The 24767-nt window shown below is 38.4% G+C and overlaps 1 protein-coding gene and 1 long non-coding RNA gene across 3 annotated transcripts in view; one reads left to right on the forward strand and one right to left on the reverse strand.

Annotated features, from left to right (window-relative positions):
• Nucleotides 1–24767, forward strand: part of LOC131459603 (glypican-6-like) — a 152205-nt gene that overhangs the window by 56389 nt on the left and 71049 nt on the right. For both annotated transcript variants that reach the window (XM_058629601.1, XM_058629602.1), the window contains exon 3: nt 23632–24023. In XM_058629601.1, coding sequence (XP_058485584.1) covers nt 23632–24023 — 392 coding nt within the window. The remainder of the gene's footprint in view (nt 1–23631; nt 24024–24767) is intronic.
• LOC131459605 (uncharacterized) lies at nt 10867–12953 on the reverse strand. The gene is made up of 3 exons (XR_009240254.1): nt 12877–12953; nt 11454–11540; nt 10867–11139 (listed from the first exon to the last, which is right to left on the reverse strand). It is a non-coding gene; the product is annotated as an uncharacterized LOC131459605 (long non-coding RNA).

Genomic DNA, 24767 nt, shown 5'->3' on the forward strand with positions numbered 1-24767 from the left:
CCGTTTTAATACAACCTTTACAGTCAGAATGCAATGCAATCTTTTAATTACACAACTCACAACATCAGAGGGAGGCTGAGATCTGGTAGCTAGGTAACTGACTCACTGAAATGACTCATTATTTACATGTTATTACTCTGCCCACTGTCACTTGGCAAATGGCCACTGCTTCATTTTCTGCTCTTAATTCCATGACCTGACGTCAGCCATTATTAAATTAATAATGTTGTTGATTTGGGAATATTTTCAGGTTTCTCTTTTGTCCTCTGTGACAGTATCTTATATGTGTTCATACCCATATTTTGTAGCTTAGTAGAAAACCTTTTTTTTATTTTTGTCATAGGTTGGTTGGTTAGTTTAATAGACCAACCAACAAATCCATGAATCAAGACAAAAACCAAACAGAGTAAGTGCTCGTGAGTTAGTTTTTATATGTTTTATATGCAGTAATGTGCACTGCCGTATCCAACACATTGAAGCAATGATATGGCCTCAAACACCTTCAGAAATAAAGTGGGGCACCTTGTGGCGACTGTGACAAACACGCTAATGAGTAGAATCCGCTCACGTGAGCTTATGTAACTTGGCCGCACTGAGAAATCTGTGAAAACGAATTACCATTAGCTCCACTGTTAAAATCAAGCTCCTGCTCTTTCACCATTTTGTCCGCAGCACCCTTTGTTAGAAAAGCCACCACCCCAGAAACTGTACCTGTCACTAACTTAAACTGCGCTAATGGTTTCAACCAGCCTACACGGATCCATGCTAATTAGTTTATGCCTGGCAGTGGTTGCCCGCCTGCAGCCACCTCGGCTTGCGTCTCACCCTCACATTCCCTCAGACGCTCGACGCCGCAGTCAATGGAAGTGGGAGATTTCACTCCCTGTTCTTGCTCTTCAGGCTGACGGACCCCAGTCATGACAAATGGGAGGATCACACTGCACCAGTGCAGTCACTAAATAGATTAAAAGGGAAATAAGACGGGCTCTGTTTGTGTGTGTGTGTGTGTGTGTGTTATCTCCCAAGTTGTTTAACATTTTCTGCAAAGTTTTGCTTCGGTTGGATAATTTACAGTGTTGTTAAAAATGGTGACCTATCCTTTTCTGAAGTGTCCTGATGCGCGGGTGTGATGGCGTGACGGCACATTCTTCACTGTTAATGAATATCGGTGCAGTTTGGAAGAAAGCTTGTCAGCCAATAAACATCCCCCCACTAAATCAAACATTAAAGAAAGCAGTCTCATGATTCCTCCGTTTATTCTCTGACTGACACTGAATCTCAGGGGTTCCACAAAAGCTTTGGGATACAATAATAGATTGTTGTTGTTGTTGTTTTTCATTTAATTGCTCTGATATCTGTATGAATTATCAACCCCTTCATAATGTTATCTTTATCTACTAAGTGTAATGCAATTTTCTTTTGCTGATTAATCTACTGATAAATTACTCATTTTAATTGAGGTTGTTGTGCAAATATAATTCAAACCGTGTGTGTGGCTGAGAGGATTTTACACCCTGCACTGATGCTGCTGCTGCTGCTGCTGCTGCAGATTTGTCTCTGTCATTATCCAGTTTCTTTCATTTTGGTAAGAAGGGAGAGAAGGGAGAGGATCTTGTGTGCACAAACACGCTGTGTTCAGAACAACATGGAGTGACCCCGTGATGTGGCTGACTTTATTAGCCTGAAAAATGAGGAACACTGGAGGAGATGACAGTGCTTCAGCTTTCATTAACTCTAAATCACTTTCCACACACACACACACACACACACAGTGCAACAGTGCACAAAGGTAATTAATTTCCTCAAGGACAATTATTTCAGCACTTGGAGACAATGACAGGAACTCCTCAAAGCTCAATCCTGGTAGATACTGTAGGTGGTTCTGAAGGAAAATTATCCCCAAAGGCCTCGTATGGAATCACTCCATCTCAAGCAACAAGGTTAACTTAACTTGTGCGATGAAGAACCCTGATGGCCAACATCCCTGCACCATAGCCAGAAATCACACATTCACATAGTGGGTGAAAGGAGATGGTTGAAGATGTAAGGAAGGGAAAGACATGGAATCCTTTATTTTATCATTTATCAGAATATGACCATTATACAATACGGCTGTCTAAAAATAGTTTTTCTTATATGATTAATTAGGCGATTATTTGACCAATCTAAGAAATGAATGTGTTCAAAAGTTGTGTTCTTGCTTATTTTGCCTCTTCTTCTCTCTCTTTAAAAAAAAAAAAAAAAAATCAATTAACAGAAGAACAGAAGAAGAAATCTCTGACAGAACCAGACTCAAAGATGTGCAGCCATCTGCCTAGACAGGTTGGGGTGAAAGGAAAAAATGGGGGACAGAGAGGGGGGAGAGACAGGGCAAGAGGGAGGTGAGCTAGAGACAGAAGAGAGAGACCAAGAGCAGAAATACATCAAGTTATAAGTTATAAGACGGTGAGTTATGATGTGTTTATAGAACTACGGTAATTTATAAAAGCAGCAGCAGAGATTGTTGACGCAAATTATACTGATATCAGCTTTAATTATAGAACAATAATAATAATAATAATAATGGTTATGATGCGAGTAATAATAATTATAAAAGCCCCGAAACTGGATCTCGAAATGTGAAGATTGACAACAATATTTTGTTTGTTATAAGACAGAACATGGAAGATCATTAAAAGATGATGCCCCTGTGGTGTGATAGTTGTGTTGTTTTAAATTTGGATTTATAAACAATAGCTAAGCCCTTGCATGTGACAAAGAAGTATTTTTATACGTGAGAGGTTTGAGCGAAAAAAGTTCATACCCTCTTTGAAAGTCCATTTATTTTCAAGAGGAACTGTTTCCAAACACACACTGATTTCTCCATTTTGATCAATTCAGGGCACATAATAATATCAAGCAGAGTGAATGACATTGTCACACAGGAGTGTGTGATTACCGTGGCTGTTGTCGTTAGCGAACAAAGGCGTACACCTGCAGTGCAGGTTTGTGGTTGAGAATGTGCAGGATGTGTGGAGGCGTGTTGGTGTCTGGCATCGGTCTTTTACTTTCCTGATAAACAAAAAAAACACACACAAGGTCTTCCCTACAGGGTGCTGTCAGTTTCACAATGGAGTAGAGAATTAAGACAGGATTCTCCCAGGAGAAAACAGATGTCCTTGTGAGTTGCGAGATGCAAATATACAGCCGCTCAGATTTGCTTCCAAGGACAAACAACGTCCCATTTTTCTTTTTTCTGAAGTCACCAAATTCCCTGTTGTCATTTTCTTCACGTGCGTACATGATGACTGAAATGATTCCAGTATGTTAAAAGAGCTGGGGCGGTCAGGATGAAAGGACGGTCTGATGATGGATGGACCGACGGACGGATACAGCAATAGATTCATAGCAGATACATACGTAGATGCTTCAGTACAAAGGGAGATACATAGATAAGTATATAAATGCTTAGACACCTCAACAGATTTGCTGATACGTCAGTAGATATGTAGACACAATGATACATCTATAGATATGTAGGTATGTATATATCATTAGCTGTAAAGATACATTTGTAGACAGGTAGATATGTCATTAGCTAAATAGAAACATCAACAGATTCATAGACACATCAACATATTTGCTGACACTATAGATACATGTATACATCAATACATATGTTAGGGTACATCAATAGATTCATAGATGCATCACTATGTTTGCAGATACATTATTAAATATGTAGATACATCTTTATATATGTATATACATCTATTCATATTAAGATATGTATATACATCTATTCATATTTAGATATGTAGATACACCTTTAGATATTTATATAGTGCACATCTATAGATATGTATATACATATTTATGTAGATACATCAACATAATTGCATATGCATCTATAGATACTTGGATAAGTCAGTGCGTGAATAGAAACACTAATTATGCCTATAGATAAACAGATACATGTCTTTATTCATCCCCAGTGTTAAATCATGGTGTTTCAGAAACATTAACACAGAGTTCATATGAATGTACAACATTCCCACACACACACAGAGACACGAGGCAGGTGTGAAACTCTTACCTTGTAAATCACCGTATTAATATTTATTTTACAGTCTTTAACAACTAAACAGTGAGACAATTAATGAGAATAGAAATAGAGTGTGATACACTGGCAGTGAGTAGTTTGTGCTGGTACAGAGAAATATGTTGTACAGTAAAAAAAAAAATGCTTTGTGCACCCTCACCCCCTCGGTGCAGGCAGGGGGTAACATATGGGGAGGGTATCTATTACTGTATGTTGCATTAACATTGCTTCATGTGTCCAGTGCCAGAAAGCTTGAGGCTTGCATTGCACTTAATAAATTAATTATACACACACACATATGTATATATGTATATATATATATATATATATATATATATATATATATATGTATATATATATATATATATATATGTATATATATCTATGTATGTAAGAAAAAAACAATAAATAAATATTTGAAAAACCTAAATTTAGAAAAGAAAAAAAAATCAATTAAGATGCTTTCTGATTCAGAAGCGGAAATAAATGTGTGACGCTGCCACCTGGGCTTTGTCTACTGGGGTCGACAGAATGCATTGCTCCTGTGGTTTACAATGAAAGGCCCATAAAGCATGCAGTCATCTGCTTCCAACCATGTCACACAAGCTGCCAATGGGTGACAGAAGTGATGAATGTGGCAAGAAGTAGAGGGATTTCTTGTTTTGACACAGATCAGGGGAAAAAGATCTAAATTATCCCACTGTGTGAGCCAGCTTCGTCACAGCCATCCACACCACTTACATTCACCGTTCTGTGTCCCATCCTCTTTCTCTTTGCTTGTTAACACCATAATGGCCATGTTTCCCCTGAATGAGAGCATCATCTACAAAACTGATCATAATAAATTCCATCATTTTCTATTGAAAAAGACTTCAAACTAGCAATTGAGACCCTGAACTCCCTGAAGGAAAATGTTTACTGACGTTTCTAATCCAGTCAGACGCAGCTTTAATTTCCCATAGACTTTCAAAATGAGTTCTGTTTAACCATTGAATTCACCCCCCTGGTGGCTAACTGCTACTTTCCTTCTACCTTAGGCTTAAAACTGGATGATTATGTCCATATTTATTTACAAGACGATTTTGCCTCACTCACAAACACAGGTTTTCTTCTTCCTGATCACATCATCAACACGTGTAACAGTAGACGAACGTTGTGTTTATGGTGTTTGAAAATACTGGTATTTTTGTAATATTTGTAGCATTTTTAAAGATTGTTTGTGACAGTAGATGGAGTCTCTGCTGTCACTCTTGGAAAAAGGCTTGTTGAAAACGATTAACCAACCAGTTGTATAACCTTTAAAAGCCGTTTGAATTGTAATGTGTGTCTCAGAAACACATCAGACTGTTTGAAGTAATGACCAGCTTGACCAGCAGAGGGCGCGGTGAGCCATAATATGTTGTTTGCTGTAACAATTGCATACACAAACGAGCTAAAATGTCCTCCAGAGCAGAGAACCACAACACCAAAGCAAAGTAACAATCAAATCTGCAGAGTCAGCTGTTAGCTTAGCTGTTAGCTCCATCGGAGTAGCAGTGTTAGTGGAATGATGGTGCCTTCCATTTGTAGAAGTCAGTTTTATTGTCTCCGGTCAAAATTCCTCAGCTCCACTCCGATCACATACCCTGGTATATACAGTAGAAGTAGTATTTCTGAAGTACCACCAGAGGAAGCTCGCGTACCACTGGTGGTTCACGTACCAGAGTTTGAGAACCATGACTCTACATGATATTCTGTACACAAAAACAGTGCAGCAAAATGTAAAAATTGAAGCGGTAACGTATTTAATGTGGAACAAACTTTGGACTACAGCTGGAACACACGATCACATTTGTTACTCTCAAAAGAGATGACTAGAAAGTGAGATGACTCACTACATTTAAAGAAAAAAATCCAGGTCCACTGCGAGAAAAAGATGATATAACTGGCGATTTAGCTCATCGGAAAATCATTTTGTCATCGTTTTGCTGTCGACAACCTCGACTAATCATTGCACCACTTTGTGAAAGAAGACAGATTACGAGCCAAAATCCCCCTTCCTCTTTCCCCCTGCTTATTTCATCATGTTGTCTATTTTGTTCTTTTGCCGTCTCATGTCCTTTACCACCATCCTTTATTTAAAAGGCAACTCCCTCCTGGTTCACACCATCATTCAACAAGACTTAAACTATCACTGTCTAATCCACCCTGCAGGGCAATCACAAATCACGGCTCTCTTTAAATGATTTAGTTGTTCTTTTGTCATCCTGTCTGCTGCTTCCTTTGCTGGTGCTACATTATGGGATTAAGTTCAAGGATCCGGCTCAGAATTTGAAGTAGTTGCAAATCTAAATAGTTTTTGATTTGGCTTCATATCACTGGCTCTGATCTGTTACTGTACTATAGCATTAAACAATATTAGTCTTTGCAGCACAGCATTGTTCTATAATAATGTAGAACAGAATATTGCTACATCATGCTGTGCTCTAAAAGTAGAAAAAGTCTTTTTTTTGTTTGTTTTGTCCCTGGTTGCCTCTTAATGCAAATCCAAAACACAAATGAAACTACAAAATGCTAAAATATGACATCAGCTGTGACAAGGAGTGTACTACTGCTCAGCTTTGCTGAAAAATGGCTGTAAGTGCTCGATACGAGAGTTTTTAATATATGCAAAATGCACAATGAAATGAATCTGTATTCACACAAAAAATGGGAGTGAGGGACTAAAAATAGAGCGGTAATTAAGACAAGTGCAGGTCTGATGTAATACCAGTTGCATCAGACCGACACCGTCTTCTGCTAATGTCTACTTTATGTGATTCTGCTGCTGCTGCTGCTGCTGCTGCTGCTGCTGCTGCTGACGGTGTGATGTCATAGTTGCTGTGATATGATAGTTAACCCCAGGCGGAGTCTGTGTAAAAATGAAAATCTGTCAAAATGAATATGGAACTCGTCTCCGACTATGAATTTAGAGATAACTGCTACTGATACTTCCCTGTGCCCAAATACACTGGTGATATTAGTCTCTTCTCTAGTGAAATAAACTAATAATAAACTAAAATATTATACTCATGTCCCAGCAGATTAATAACAGTGAGAACACAATCATATGGTGCTTTTCCACTACCCAGTTCCAGCACGGCCCGACTTGGTACGTTTTTACTTTTTTGCTTTTCCATTAGCCATAGTACCTGGTACTCTTTTTTTTTTTTATTACCTGCTCTGACGAGGTTCCAAGCGAGCTGAGGCGATACATTGCGTGGCGTCGACAGACTGCCGGCCACAGATTGGGATTCTGAAAGAGTCATGAGCAGGACGTCCGACGAAAGAATCAAACCAAACAAGGCCAAACTCTAGATCAGTTAAAAAAGACCCAAAAATCCTGAAGACATGTGACATGCATGGATGGTGTTGAGTGTTGAGTCTTTGCTCTGGTCTTGCAGGAAGTACTGAACGATTCTTTGAATAAATCTATTCAATTAACTCTAATGATTCAGTTACATCAGTTATGCCCATGGCCAAGTGGAAAGAGAACTTGGCTTGTAACCGGAAGGTCACTGGTTCAAATCCCAACCTGGCCAAAAGGGCTTCGGTACCCCTGAGCAAGGTACCCAACCCCCATTGCTCCCCGGGCGCTACTTAGTGTGGCAGCCCACTGCTCCTAATTCTGGGATGGGTCAAATGCACAGGAATAATTTTCCTGAGGGAATTAATAAAAATTAAAAAACAAAACAACAAGTCACTAGTTAGTAGTTGTGTGTGTCGCGAATAAAATGAAGTCAGGGCAGTTTCACGATATGATGACTCCGCCGACTTTGTGCCATGCCGTGCATGAGGCGAGGCGGGGAAGTCAAGGATGTTACCAATATTGAATGTCTAATGTAGATTGTAATGGAGGATAAATGCTGTTCAGGTTTGACCAGTCATTGTGCGCCTATTTAAAACTGCAGTTTCCATCATGAAGTTCCTCTACATCTCACCACAACATACTGTCGATATACAGTAAAGAAAACATGATCTTACTAATGTGTTTCAGTGATTTGTTCTGTCCCTTCAGGACTCGTAGTTTTATTTCCCCTTCTCTCGGTGTGAGGTCACGTGCTGTGACAAAGTACAAGGCGTCAGGATTTAATGACAGCAGAAATTAGAGTGTGTGTGTGTGTGTGGTGCTCAACACCTCTTATATTGTATCACAGATGTACATTTTAATGTGCACTGCTCTTGGGGATATATGAACTCATTTAATGTTGAGAGAAACACCTTCAAATGGGGCGAATGCATAAAGGGATCAATTATCCAAAGCACGACACGATTTGCTTCAAAGTCATTCCTCTAAATGAGTTTTTCAGCACCGCAACTTTGATTAGATGATGATGATTTCTTTGCTATGGATTATGGAGTTTTATGGGTTTTTTTTCTTTGATGACAATAATGTGGTTAGCTGTAGCAATTCAGCCACACACAATGCAGCATTGTGAATAAACTTTTCTCCATAGATGGATAGATAGATAGATAACTTTAACTTTAAGCTAACTGATAGATAGATAGATAGATAGATAGATAGATAGATAGATGGATAACTTTAACTTTAAGCTAACTGATAGATAGATAGATAGATAGATAGATAGATAGATAGATAGATAGATAGATAGATAGATAGATAGATGGATAACTTTAACTTTAACTTTAAGCTAACTATAGATAGATAGATAGATAACTTTAACTTTAAGCTAACTGATAGATAGATAGATAGATAGATAGATAGATAGATAGATAGATAACTTTAACTTTAAGCTAACTATAGATAGATAGATAGATAGATAGATAGATAGATAGATAGATAGATAGATAACTTTAAGATAACTGATAGATGGATAGATAGATAGATAACTTTAACTTTAAGCTAACTGATAGATAGATAGATAGATAACTTTAAGCTAACTATAGATAGATGATAGATAGATAGATAACTTTAACTTTAAGCTAACGATAGATAGATAGATAGATAGATAGATAGATAGATAGATAGATAGATAGATAGATAGATAACTTTAACTTTAAGATAACTGATAGATAGATAGATAGATAGATAGATAGATAGATAGATAGATAGATAGATAACTTTAACTTTAAGATAACTGATAGATAGATAGATAGATAGATAGATAGATAGATAGATAGATAGATAGATAACTTTAAGCTAACAGATAGATATATAGATAGATAGATGTGTTGTGTCAGGTTGTTGGATACAAATTTCCTTCTCGATAAGCTACAAATCTGCACATCAAACCCGCCTGCACTTCCTCTCATCCTTTATTTACAGAGCCAGATGGTACATTTGGACACCACCTATCATCCTTTAATACAACAGATGCTGAATTGTGATATTCCACTGTTTTTTGGCTCGCTGACTGTGTGTCGTTCCGTCTAAAAACCCGTTATCCATAGCAAATATGTGACCCCCCCCACCCCACCACCCCCTTAAGTACAGCATCAAGCACAGCCGCAGTTATTTCTTTGAGAACAGAGAACAGGCTCGCTCTCAATTCAGTGTGTCAGCTCTCTGCATGAAAGTCCCCTACACTCAACCTTCCTCCCGGAGATTTCGGCAAAGATTCACTTGGCTGTCAGAAAACAATTGCTCTTCGTAAAAGGCAGTGGCTGGTGCAACTTTAATTTTAAAGATGTTTTAAATGAGCTGCCACTGTGTGATTGATGGGCTGTGGGAAACCTGCTCGGCTTTCGTCTGTACTCTATACTACAGCGGGCTTTAATTACAGGGCCCTCGCATTGATGCTGTCACCCCCAGTGTGATATGCATCATGCATGTGAGGAGAATGGATTTTACCACCTGGTCGCCAGCTCTGTGCAGTATCATTGCACCGAATGTCATCAGTTTTAAAAAAATGCACTGTCATCAAACTGGAGCGATACTGCCTGGGGAGTGAGGCCCTTGGTATTCATGTATTCACTCATGTGTTTGTGCTCAGTCACAGTTTAAAGGGAATTTGATTATGATTGATAAGGCGCCGTGCGCCAACTGACCCGTCGTTTAGTCGGTATCTACTCGGCGAGACTATTTTTCATGCAAACAATTACTCTAAGGATCCCTGTGTCGTGTAAGAAAACACTAAAGTCTGAAGTCCAGTATCATTTTTGTCCTTGTCTTATGAAACACTTTTGAAATACTAACACTGCCCTCGCTTGAATAAAGTGAAAGAAGTCACGAACACCTTGCTGTACATTGGGTCACGGCCTGCCAACATAGCTCAGCTCGCCAAATCTGAAAACGACTCGGTTCTCAACAGAGAATTTCCCTTTCCAGGAAGCATAAAAATACATAAATAAATACCTGTATGGATACACTGTAACAAATTGACTGTAGAATTTACAGTAAATACCTGGCAAAAAAGTTGCCAGTAAAGTATTGTAAAATTCCTGTTAATTACTGTAAAAAGGATTACAGTAAATAACAGAATAACTTTTACAGATTTTTCTTGTATATAAATTACAGCAATTTCTTGTTGTTTTTTTGGAAAAACAACTATTAATTGTAATCTAGTTTACAACATTATCTTGTATTCTATTCAAATTACAGAGGTTACCTGGCAACTAAAGTTGCCAGTAAATAGCTGTTAATACTTCACAATACAATATGTTGTTGTTGAATGTTTTTACAGTTAAATTTTGTTTTTCACATTAGCAAAATAATTTAAAAAAATTTAATATGTTAAATAAAACCAGAGTCAGAGCTGCAGCAAAACAAAACTTTTATTAAAACTCAGCAGTTTTACAACATGCCTTCAGAACTCAATTTGAATCCCCATAAATAAATAATAATGAATAAAATGATATCATGTTAAATATAAGGCTTCAGACAGAAGCTGGTTAGCCTAATTAAGCACAGACTGGAAATGGGGAAACAGGCTGCAAATTTTCTGAATGCACGGGTACAATCAGGTATACCACAGGTAAAAGGGCAGTTTGGTGCATTACTGTGAAGTTTCATATGATGAGTAAAACCTATTATAGTTTTACTCTCATGGGCACACTGTTTGCAGTGATACATTTCTGGGCTAAGAAAAGAAAAAAGGGAAGAAAAAAGAATTAAAGTTAATAAGGTTGTATGTCCAAAACAACAACAACACAAAAACAATGAGCACAGTCAGGGCTTTCGACCAGAAACTACTTGGTTAGGTTTAGGCAACAAAACTACTACCCACACCCCAACTGTTCTGCAGAGTGCAGCAAGGCTATCAAAAGTAGTTTACTTGAGCTAACTAAGATGATAAATTAGCATAGAGCTAATGCTTAATCCCAAATTTGTCAGATGCCACAGAAAATGATTACACAGTCAGACACAATGACATAAATAACACAATGTTTTTACCTGAAAATCGTCTTCACCGATGTCCGTTGGTGATGATCACTGTGCCTTAAGCGGTGGTGCGGCGGTTTCCTCTGCACCTAACGTTAGCTAAATGATGCAAATACGTAGACGTTAATGGAGGTTTTCCTCCGACAGTGGGAAACAGTTTAATACTTAATTGGCCTCTTCATCAGTCATTAAAAATGTAAATTAACTCATCAAAGAGACTTTTCACAATTTACACAGTTCTTATGATAAATTTGGCACCATGTTTCACAAACCTCAAACATTAACGTTATGTTAAGTTACACTGAAGTTTATTTAACTTAACATTGGTTCACAGGAGAGCTGGTAAAGTTAAAATCCAGCCGAAATTAAAACTCTTTCTTTATGAGTCATACAAAGTCATACGTTATGATTTATGTTTTGATTTATAAGTTATCTGTTAAATTGACCATTATGTTAACGGAGTCTGGAATGTAGCTGTCACTGTAGTATTATTATTATTATGAGTGGTAGTATCATCACTTGGCTATTGCTTTCTATACGATTATTATAATATATGATATTATTCTCGAGGACAATCTTTGCAATAGCCAAGTTCCTATATATGTACCGAAAGTGTTGCACACAACCCTCAAACTCGATTTAACATGCATTCATGCCTATGTTGTGCAATATCCCGGTAAACCTCTATTTTGGATTTTGAATTTTTTCCGTTTTTCCGATTTTTTGGTGACTCTGGTTCTAAGGACCGGGCCGATCGCCGCTCTCTGCCCGAGGATAAGCGCCTATTTTCGGATACATCAGGGGCGATTTCAACGGGCCATATCTCGGTCATTTCTTCACATTTTTGGATGAAATCAGCGGTATTATGTTCCTCTATGTCCTCGAATAAAGCCGTGGGATGTTGGATTTTGATTTTTTTCCGTTTTTCCGACTTTTTGCGCCCAGTGACTCTGGTTCTTAGGACCGGGCCGACCGCCGCTCTCTGCCCGAGGATGAGCGTCTATTTTCGGATTCATCAGGAGCCTACTCGCGCACCCCCGGGAGAGTGTCCGCGCCCCCCACCGGTCGAGAACTACTGCATTAGGTCATTATTTTAACTATTGTATTGTAACATTAGTTGTAACTAATGCATGTTACGCTAGCTAGCTTTAGCTTTAGCTGAATCAGTTAACGTAAACTAACGTTAATATTTGCTTAAAAAAATGGTGCAGACTGAATTTTTCTAACAGTTAACGTCAGGTTCAAAACACGGATTAGCTAAAATAATGCGTTCGCCTGGGATTGCTTGTCTGGAATGTTCTCTGAAAACTCTCTAGCTAACTTTCTTTGAGGACATGCAAACCATAACTTACACGGTCAACTTTACGTTATGTTAACTAACAGTTAACAAGTTGAATCACATTTTAATTATGTAGGATATATATGTTAAACTTACGTTTTATGGAGTGTTTGAACACTGCGTTGCTCCTCTGCTTCACCTGTGCACGTGCTGCTCTTTCAATGTAATGCAATCCGATATCAACATTATTTAACCGTAATACGCATCATCTACAGTCAGAATACAATTTGCCTGTCATTTTACAATATGTTACAGTGGAAAAATGCTGTCAGCTACTGTAATTATTTTGGACCCATGATGCATTGTGGTCTACAGTTATACTTTGTAAAATGACAGAACAAGAAGTTACTGTAAAATTTTACTGTAGAAATTACAGCAATTTGTTACAGTGTACTGTAATAATGTATTGTTGTCAATAAGTGAACTCCTTTTGAAAAACGTCCAAAACTAGACGCTGAGACCATTAGCTCAAGCAAGCAAGCTAATTTTCCCATTGGACTTCTTTTCAAAATAATGTTTTTTGCAACCGGTGGAGATGCCCCCTGGTGGCTATGGGGAGGATTTTTTATATACAATCCATGCGGTAACCGTCTTAGAGTCAATACACTGAAAAGAAAGCAGGTCATGGGGCAGCTGGTGCCAATCTAGGTCCGAAAGGCACCGTAATCCTACTTTACATATTCAAATATGTACCACGTCTATATTTAAACAATGAAATAGATCATGGTGCTGCTGTTAACATGGACTATGGTGGCAATGCTACTAGGCAGCCATCTTGGCAGTAACCATTACTATAATTAAGTCCCAGCTTTCTCACACACTTTTTTACACTTCTTGCATGACTTAAAACAAAAAACGAGCTCTTTCTCTTGTATTGAGAGGAGCGAACTGCAAATGTGTACTTTATAATCAGAGTATATGGCAGAAGATCTGGTGTAGCAGCACCCTACCACCCCGTGGCTTCTGCTTTAAATGGATATTTGTATTATTTCTCTGGGCCCTGCTTGCTGTGTGTTGCCTTGCTCCTGTTCACTATCAGTGTGGGTGTTCTCTTCCCATGTGGTGTCAAATGGAACATGCTATTACACGGCAGATAAGGTCATGTTGCTGCGCTTTCTGCTAATGAATGATTAGGATTCATCAACATCAACATGGATATGAATGCAGGCAGATGTTTAATGAGTTGGGTTCTCGTTGTGTGCAAACAATTAAATCGAGAATATACAGAGCAATGAATAACTTAAGTCTGAACTAGAGGTTTACTGGTATTTTTTGATAAGTGATGCTGATCTTTTTTGGTCTATATTTTTGCCAGTTTTCATTTTTCTCCCCCTACATTTTTTTGTTTTTTTTGAGTTTGCTCTGCAGTGATACATTTCATATAAAAATCATCCATCCATCATGAGGGTGAGTACACTCAAGAAAACCCATGCACACATGGGGACAACACGCAAACTCCACACAGCAAGACCCAGACTGCTGGGTGAGGCAACAGTTTTAGCCACGTGCACCCCTATAAAACTGTTTCAAGTTAATATTTAGTCATTAATTTTAATATAGCACATACAATTTGTGGAAATGTAAGTATGATGGAAATTTGCAACCTCAGGCACTTAAGGTATCCTCTCCCCTGGAGCTCCGGGGAGCTGTCATCTCCCGTGCCCGGGCAAAGAGCTCCTCTGCTGGACACAAGTGCCCCATGAGCTCCCTGAAGCATGGTAGAGCTCTATCCTCTCCCCTGACTGTGCCAGAGGCTCCACAAGTAAAAAACAGATCATTTCATAGCAGCATTTCTCAATTCTCTTGGAACAGAAATGTGTAAAATGGACTAAATAAGTAATAATCAGCTGACTATCAATAAATAGGCTCATCATTTTTTTGCTGTTGACTATCTTTAGTCGGAACATCTGAGGCATATTTTAGAAACCTTCCACAAACACTACACGTGCTTTTGTCCGCCTTGTGTTTAAGTTGTCAGCCGTCTCAAACATGAGAGATAAACATCAGGTGTCGATGCTGTTCCTCGCAATCAAAGGGAAAAGTGCCTTTTGTTCGTTCTCATATTCTCCAGCCGTCAGTGAAGCCTCAGTGTTCCTGTTGTCAGATGCCGCCACATGTGGTGTTATCTCAGTGACAGGTGCCATTACCTCGATGGCGCTCGGTCACCATGACAACGTGATTCACAGAGGCTACAAACTAAACTCTATTCACTTTACGCACAGACTGTGCCGTAAAAAAAAAAGATTTCTGGATCATTGCTTTCAGTATTGTGGATTATGTTGTCACAGTAACAGCTGTTTAAATAGTTTCTTATGTTTGCCTCGTGAACAATAAGACGTGAGATATGACACCTGTATGTCTTCAACCTGGAATATGGGACAATAAGTCACTGAGACATGTGGACGTATTTCACTTTAGAGTTGAGTAATTCAATTTTTACCTTTTTAGTTTTGTTTAGTTGTCTAACAATGAATTAGAGCCGCAGCTAACGATTATTTTCATTATCGATTAATCTGTCGATCATTTTCACGATTAATCGAGAAATCGCTTGTCAGAAAACGTAAAAAAATGTAGATCAGTGTTTGTCAAACCTGGAAATGATGATGTTCTCAAATGATGATGATTCAGTTTTAATGATTTAATGGAGCAAAGAAACCAGGAAATATTCACATTTAAGAAGCTGAAACAATCAGAAAACTGGTTTTAATCATGAAAAAAAAAGCTTCAAACCGATTAATCGATTGTCAAAATAGTTGACTATTCATTTAGTAATCGATTAATAATCGAGTAATTGTCTCAGCTCTATACAACCTGTAATAAAAAGTTGCACAAAATAAAAGTAAAGAGCAGGACAATGATCCAAGTTATTAACTGAGTGCTCATCTTGTAAGAGGAGGTCAGGACAGAGATGATGTGATGAAAAAAACTGTTTTTTAATGAGCTGTGAATAACTCCACTGTTGTTTTCTATCAATCCTGTCACCTGCAGCGTCAAGGTCTGATAAAAGACAATAGACGGTAGCTATTGCAATAATAAGAGGAACAGTTTTAGAAATGAAATGCTGCCAAGTGAGTCCAGACTGCTGTATTTCTCTGTGTAACATGGATAAAAAGAAAAAAGACACATTTGTATAGATTTTTCTTTTCAACGCTTCAAAGTCGAAACTTAATCGCCCATGTTTGTATGAAACGTCATGTCAATCAATCCCATTTCTTTGTTGAAGTTTCAGCAGCTTTGCAGGCTAAAAAGTGTGCATTTATATGACATCAGTAATTATGATTGTGCGCCGTTTATGCCCAGAAATGAATAGCCACTTAAAATGAGTTTGTTTTTTTCACATTTATGGATTAATGTATTATTATTTTTACATTAACTTTGTTCACAACATCTGGATTGCGTTTTCTCTAGAAGACATTGTTTGGTCTCTGTGACTTAGTGCTTCAGTCTCTCTCCTGTCGGTGGACATGTCGTAAACAGAGTCCACTTTTCTTCCCCATTTCTCTCGACGTTGATCCTCTTGAGTCCTCATTTCACGAGTCAACTGTTCCATATCGTGTATTTCTGTCACCAGTTTCAAACACTCTCCTCTTCTGTAGGTAGGTGGCTCGGCTGTATGAAGTTGATATTTAGGTAAATGTCTCCCTTAGTCTACTGTTTCATGCCCTGCATTGCTTGATGTACGTAGACTAGGCCTCTGCAGAACAAGCACAATTACCAGCAGTGATGTGGACACTGTCCACTGTCTCTCTCCCCGCCGTTGACGTGAGATTCCATGCAGAACAATGAGCGAGTAAAGTTGAGCTAAGTTCCCAAAAAAGGACAATCACCATGGATGAAGTGGCTCTTAAAAAGTTGCCCTTCCATCTTAAGCTCTGTCAGCACATTCGGTCCTTGAATTTGAGGGGAATTGGTCCTGGAAAGTCCTTGAAAAGTTCTTGCATTTGAGGTGTGGGAACCCTGGACAAAGACACTGATGGTTTTTTGCGTCATTGACAAAAATCATGTTATTGTGAACTATCTACATACAGTATGTAATGCATTATATTTATATGCGATATATGATTGCACTGCTTTTAAAAAGCGAAGAAAGAAAGTCATATTTGGACATAGAATGTGTATTTTTCTATATAAAATATAAAAAGCAATAGAGCTAAAACTGCCATGATGCTATTATATAGATTTTTCCTTTTCTTTTTCCGCTCCAAAGTGAAAATTAAATGACACATTTCCCAGTAAATCGTTCACCTTTCAAACACCTGAAAGAGCTGTGTTAATCTGAAAGGATGTGCCATTCAAAGGTGTGAATGTGTGAATTACACCGTGCATTAAACATATATCATTATTTGTATCCATTAAAATAATTATCTCCTTTTAAAAAATTAGCATGGGGTGAAAATAAAAGGATGAGTGCAGTTTTTGTGTGTGTGTGTGTGTGTTTCATCAGAGCAACAGAAAGGTCACCTTTATTAATCATAATTATTTACAGTAATTAGGCCAGATATCAAAGGAGTACTTTAATTAATTTTCCACATTCAAAATTACTTCAAGGGCATGAACCCATTGTATGTTTTGTATGCAGTAAGAATATTACAAAAAAACCCAACCTGAATTACCGGTGAAACTAACGCGGCGGTTCATTTGTATTGATTATTACGCTTTTAAGTCCGTGTGCTTTCCGCTAAGAGAGAAACATAAGAGCTGTGCGATGATACATAAGAATTAGAATTGTGATCATTGATATCGCAGCGTCTTTGTGTGGGACAGACCTTTTCTGTGTAATATAATGAAGAAAAATAAAAAGTAGGGTTCTGAATAGATGAACTAACTGTAAAAAAGACATCATTTTGGGGATTGTGTGACACATTATTTCTATTTTTGAGCTAATAATTGACTGTTTAAAGTCTTTTGTGTAGTTAAAAATTAAAGTGTCTATATTTAAACACAAGTATGTTTATGTGCAATTCCTTCAAAATAAAAGTAGTTTGATTTTCATGGGCATTACATTTTTATTATTCTGAAATGCTGTGACATATCCTCACAAATATTCAATATGATGAAGGAATATCTTGATATCATTTTAAACACACTTCCTTTTGACCACACACACCTTTTAATTCCACCCTGTGTTGTATTTAAATTTCCTTTTCCTTTTAATGAACCTCTCACAACCGTGCTCTTAATCCATATAGTTATTTTTTTCCAATTCATTTTGATTTGTTTAACCTTCTCTTCCTCGTGAGATTCGGATGTGGGATGATTCCTAAATTATATTCTGTCAGTAAGCATACACCCAAGTATTGACACGTTTCCCAAGTTTTTAAAGACCCCAAAGGCCAGATAGCTGAATGTTATCCAAGGTCAATAACTCTCGATGATAATTCCTGGGCCAAATATGTAGCTTGGCCAGTCGAGAGCAATTCGCTCCTTGTGAGTTGGCAAGCTGTAGCTGATAACTGAAACCCTCCATGCAGTCTGTGCCGAGGCCTTGAGATCACATGAAAACAGTTGTGCAGAAGAGATCATTACTGCCTGCTTACTTTATATCAGTTAAAACTTCACATTTTGCTTAAAAAATACGACTTTTGCAATTTATTATATTATTTTTCAGTTTGTTAGAGCTGCAGTGCTTGACCTTCAGTGATACCGCTTGTTGTTGATATAATTCTGCCTCTTTTTGGTCTTAAATGAACAGAAACAATGTTAGATTATTGATTTGAGTATATAGTCTGGTCAAGCCGGGGGCCGGTCTAGAGGGGAAAAAACGGCTGTTCCATATAAAACAAATAATTATAACACAATATGCCATCATGATGCCATAATAAAGATATTCATGATGATAATTCACTGAATTTCAAAGTAAAAGTGCTTGTTTTGATATGGAATGACATATAATTTACAATAGTAATATTGTAGAAATAAGTAAATAAGTGGAACAGGGAAAATGAATCTAAAATCAAGTAAATATTCGCAAGTTTATATATGTAATTTAGCGTTTGATATAATACATTTAATAATGTGATAATTACCGATTATTACTATCAGAAAAACATTGGTAGAAAACATGTTTAGTATAATAGGAGGGTTTTTAAGTGGTCGTCTATATTCAGGCCATTATGGACTGGAGGCCTGAATAGGAGACGACCACTGAAGTCAGTCATTTAACCTCGTTTTGATTGAGAAATCAATAACCACAGTTCAGCAACAGCTGCATACGCTATAATCATAGAAACCTTGGACGCTGTTATACTGAGTCAGTCAACACCGGCTTACTTCTGCCAAGAAGTAAAACACTGACAAAGCCATACAGTAGGTCCAGATCCCAAGGTTATAACCCTGAGCTATATTATTATTATTATTATTATCTCTTAACTGTATTATACAGCAACTTAATTCAACCTTACGCTACTGAACGTAGTGCGGTCTGTTCACTGTATGCCATTTAACGAGTTTAGTGTTAGACTGACACAAGAAAGTCTTTATTTGCGAGTGAGTCATAAGTATAAGCAGCAGACATTTTAGTACTAATGTTAATGCATTCCACTCAGTTTTACAGGGATAGTTGCAGAGTGTGGTTGAATGAGGTATTGATAAATTATCAACACATTGCCAAGCATGTTGTCCTTTCCGTGAACCAGCCTTGGATACTTGCACTAATGCAGTGTACAGCTGCTTAAGTCTAGAAAATCTTAAGAATGTGTTTCCCTCACTGTCAAACAACCTTTTTTGGTCTGGAAACTGAAGTTTGTACACCACACTCCCACCTGCACCAAATTCCATGCAACAAATCATCGATTTTATATCATGGAAGACTTGAGTTGAGCCTCCACCAGTCAGCTTATATGAACTATTTGGTGAGTTCCATGTTTAAAATCCGTTGTTTTGATTTACCGAAGTGGCACAAAGTCATGAAACACCTAAAAACGCTTATTTTCTGCATGGACTTTGGTGCAGAAGCGTGAGCGGCTGATTTACAGTGAGATAAAGCAGCAAATGCCCGGTAGCATTAAAAACAAGTTTATTTTTATAACTATATATCATAATAGACGCATAAATACACCAATATGAATAATGATGTTTATGTTTTTGGTATTGCCAGACCTGTTGACCTTCTCTTGAACATTTTATACAGTTGCACACGCATAATTCACAGGGGCTTCTGTGTCCTTGATCCAGGACTAATTGAAACAACGAGATGTAAAAGGTCCTTCAGGCTCTTTTATATTTAAACAACTGTTTTAGCGTAATGGCAGGTCATTCAAGCTGAGGAGAATGTAGAGTGCGTGACTAGGGACTGGTGTCCTTACACCTGTGGCGTGGACATGTCGGGTCATCTCGACAGTAGGGGGGAAATGAAACAGGGGAGGGAGGGAGAGCAAAGCTGGTTACAGGAATACACATTTAACTGTAACTGTAACTCACACCACTCTGAAAAACCACTGGTAATATTAGCATATCGAGGGCCAGAGGGTATGCAGGTCTACGATAACACAATAGGCTTGGGCAGAAAATACTCGGTGCCACATGGCCATAGATCGTACAAAAACTGGACATCATCTTCCGGTTGAAAACTGAAGCCTTTTACAGACCTACTAGCTTTCAATCACGCTGGAGTCCACTCAGTATCTATTTTCCTCTAAACGACAACATGATTTACAAAACTGACATCACGTTCTATTACAGGAGATCCAAAACTAGTGATGGAGACCATTAACTCCATAAGACAATGTGAAAAGTAGACTTGTTTTCCCATAGACCGCCATTCAGAATTATTTTTACAACAAAATAGTCGACAAACTGATAAAATACTTCAGTTGGTAATACCTAAAAGAATTAAACTCATTCTAATGAAATATAAGGTTATATAGAGACACATTGCTTACTTTAGTTTGAATAAATCTAATTAATTTAGGGGTTACCAAGTTTGTCGACCATTTTCTTTTTTTCCTTATGGCTTAAGACTTTAAGTAAATTAAAAATAAAAATCAGTTTACCTCCCAAACCCTGCAGTTGTTAAGTAAAAAAGAAATAACTTAAGATGATGATAATATAATCCTCTATTAATCCCATTATGGGCAAATCTGCTTTGATTTCGCCGTGAAAATAAATGACCTGGACGTTAAATTTATCGTACCATATTTGGGATTTAAACGTTGCGCAAGGGGTCGGCTGTGGGTCAGTGGCATGTGCGCGGGGTCGTCTTCCGACAGGAAGGATGGGGTTCAATCCCCAGCTGTGCTGTGCATCCTTGGGCAAGACACCGACACATTACTGCTGCCAGCAGCGTATGAATGGATGTGACAGATGTGTGTGAATGGGTGGTGAGCAAGATTAGAACGATTTATTATTAGTTTTATTAATGAATCTGTATCTTGTAGATTCAGGGTAATATTATCAGCCATTTTTCTTGGATATCTCTTTTCCTCCACATCGTGCAGTACAGTTGTGCGTCTCTATAAATATACAAGCCACTCGTTCAGCACTCCTTTTTGGTTGAGTCACATTATCACAGAGGAGAAATGTATTCTTAGAACAGCGTGCTATAGTATGGCCACCATGTAGTGGGTGCGACTGCTCTCAGAAGTGCAAATGAAAACGTGTCAGAGGCAGAGCAGAATACCCGAGCAGCGGAGTGGTTTATTAAAAACCTGCCGCACGTGAAATGTCTCGCAGTGTGTTTGTTTACAAAGAGGGGGCGGAGGAATAGTTGACATTTGCGCATCGAGGGGACCGCGTTACGATCTCCTCCGTGCTTACTTCCGTGCGCTCGGGAACATGGGATCTTATTAGCGGAGCTTCATTTGAAACTCCCCGGCTAATTTTCCCTTTTCTTACGTCTCTGATTCTCTCTTCTCTCTCTTTGTTGACTGAGTAAAATGCTCAAGAGATCAGATGCTCACATGAAAGAGAGCCACTTGGGCACGGTGACAAAGAAACAGTACTTCTTGTGTGTGTGTGTGTGTGTGCACACGTGTGAAAGTCAAAAACAGCACTTAATTATGCGATTATAATTACATTTCCACTTTTTTTTCTGCTTTTCAACCCATTTGTAGTGCTTATTTGTAAAAAGACAAAAGTAATGAGAGAGGATATGTGTCCTTGACTGAACCGAAACAAGCAAACCTAGTTAGATTCCTGCTTCACTGTCCAAACACTGCAATGTTATGGCAGAATCTCCACAGCTGCTACCACTTAAGAGGGAAATGTTAATAATCTGTTCTTCTTGACGGCACTGGTCAGAACAAATTCCACCACTGTCATCATAAATCAGGAATATTCTGGACTTTTTATCCAGGATTTTTTTTTTTTTTCTTTTTTTAAATTGAAGATTTACTGGGTTTAAAGTAGCCTGGTACGGCCCGGTACTGAGATTCATTGGTGGTATGAAGTACTGGAAAGGGGGCGGGGGGCAGGGGGGGGAACAGCAGTCTGCCAAATCCAACATTCAAAAACCATGGTCATGGTCCCGCGTTCAGCCAAAAAACACATCTGCTCACATCATGTCATCTGAAACAACACGTTTTCTCCTCATCAGGTCATTGTGAACTGTCCGTGTTGCACTGTTGTTTTTTCATCTGTGATTTTGGTAAATTTGGGGAAAAACAGATTTGCTGGACATCAATAATTCAAGCAAAAAAAAAACAAAACGTCTTTTGTGGTGGATGTATTACATCAATTTGTCTTATTTTAATGTTCACCACGTTCATTTCATACATCAGTGAATTACACCACAGCTCTTACATTGGAAAAAAATGTGGTTTTGTATGATTTTGGTGAATTTCTATTGGCTATATTTTTCAGTAACTTCCCTCTTGTGCAACGCAGTATAATTTCCCACTGATAGTACTACAGCGCTTAGTTAAGAAGCAAAATTAGTGGTTTTTGTTTCATTTTAGTGAACTTTAACTGACTATTGGGGCTGCAACTAACGATTCTTTTCATAATCCATTCATTTTGTTGATTATTTTCTTGATTAATGGAGTTTGAGTATTTCTCAAACCTGGAAATGATGATGTTCTTGGATGCCTTGTTTTTGTCCACAAACCAAAATGATTTAATTTGTTACGTGGAGCAAAGAAACCAGATAATTTAAGAAGCTGAAAAAAGCTTGTTTTAATTATTGACAGAATCACTCCACCGATATTGGACAATTCATTTTGTAATTGACTGTGAAATTTCACAACCATGGTTATTCTGCCATACTTAGTTAACAAAAAGTAACATTTATATATATGTATATATGTGTATATATATATATATATATATATATATATATATATATACATATATATATATATATATATATATATATGTATATATATATATATATATATGGAAAGCCTCTTTTCCCTACGCGATCACAGAGTATTCAGTGAAGGGCTCCTCCTCGGGCCGGTTGTCACAGCAGACCAACAAATTGTTTCAGTGAGAAACAAACTGCATGTGGGAATAATGGTTTGGATCTCGGGATGATAACGTACACTGGTGTGAGTGTGTCTCAAACTTATGAATATTTTGTTACAGTGTGCAATCAGAACCTTAACATTAATCATTCATAGTCCTTGTGGCCCATTACTTCTGCGTTTAAATTATTGATGCTTTCTGGACTGATTTTCTTCACATAATCAAATACGTATCGGTAGCTGTCAAACGTTGCCTTTATACAGACAGAGTCATAAGAAATTAGGCATTTAACTGTATGTAAAAAAACAATATTTTGAAAAGATTACACTCGTAGTTTTTGAAGCATCGTATTCAGACATGAGATACTGTAAATGTCTGTATAATGACCCGGGCTGTGTCTATTTTCTCTCTCCTCCTCCTCCTCCTCCTCCTCTCCATCCATCCATCTAGAGTTTTTCTTGGAGCTCCTGGACAATTCCGAGAAGTCGCTCAACAGCATGTTCACGCGGACGTACGGGAAGCTGTATATGCAGAACTCCGAGGTCTTCCAGGACCTGTTCACCGAGCTGAAGCGCTACTACACGGGCGGGAACGTCAACCTGGAGGAGATGCTGAACGACTTCTGGTCCAGGCTGCTGGAGCGCATGTTCCAGCTCCTCAACTCCCAGTACCACTTCACAGACGACTACCTGGAGTGCGTCAGTAAATACACGGATCAGCTAAAGCCCTTCGGGGACGTGCCCAGGAAACTCAAGGCCCTGGTCACCCGGGCCTTCATCGCAGCACGGACGTTCGTCCAGGGCCTGATGGTGGGTCGGGAAGTCGCCAGCAGAGTCGCTAAGGTGAGTTTCTTTTTGCACGCTGTTGTGTTGCATAGGTGGGTTTATTGGCAGGAACTTAAAGTCCATTTCACCCCTTGTCAGTTTAACTTAGCACCAGAGTTTTGTTGAGGTGAACTGTAGGCGCCGACTAGCCCACTTCAAATGGTAGGTAATGAGATTTTTGTGAACCGAAACCAAGAAAAGTAATGGTACTATCACGGAGCTAACATCGAATAGCATATTACGTAGCAACACTAACCAAAAGAACCATAATTTGGTCCACTAGTAGATGTTTTCTGAGTGTGATGAGGGCATGTTTCGTAAAGTTAAATATTAGCACCACACAAGTTATTTGGGCCTGAATATACAATTGAAGATCAATTGAATGCATATTTACCTCTTGCACGGGGGGGGGGAAATGTGTGAGCAGAGGATTCCTCAGTTTGTTTCCACCGGTCGGATGAGTACCTTGTGCTATATTTTGGCGTTTCCATTAGGAATAGTACCAAAATAACCGTTCCATTTTTTACCAAAGTAAAATGGTACGGAACGGCTGGAGCTAGACCCACGACAACGGGCGCAGCGTACACCCCGCCTGCCAAGTTAAGGTCGTGTTCTCAGTCAAAATATAGTCAGAAGTAGAAATTCCTGAGTTCCCCATCGGAAGTTTCTACTGGAATGCCCCCTCAAGTCGGATTTCAAACTCGGAAAGTCTGTGTTTTTTTTATGAGTCTTATCATAAAAAACCTCTCTTTTATAACGCTG

The sequence above is a fragment of the Solea solea genome, chromosome 5 (genome assembly GCF_958295425.1).
Source record: "Solea solea chromosome 5, fSolSol10.1, whole genome shotgun sequence".
Lineage (NCBI taxonomy): Eukaryota > Metazoa > Chordata > Actinopteri > Pleuronectiformes > Soleidae > Solea > Solea solea.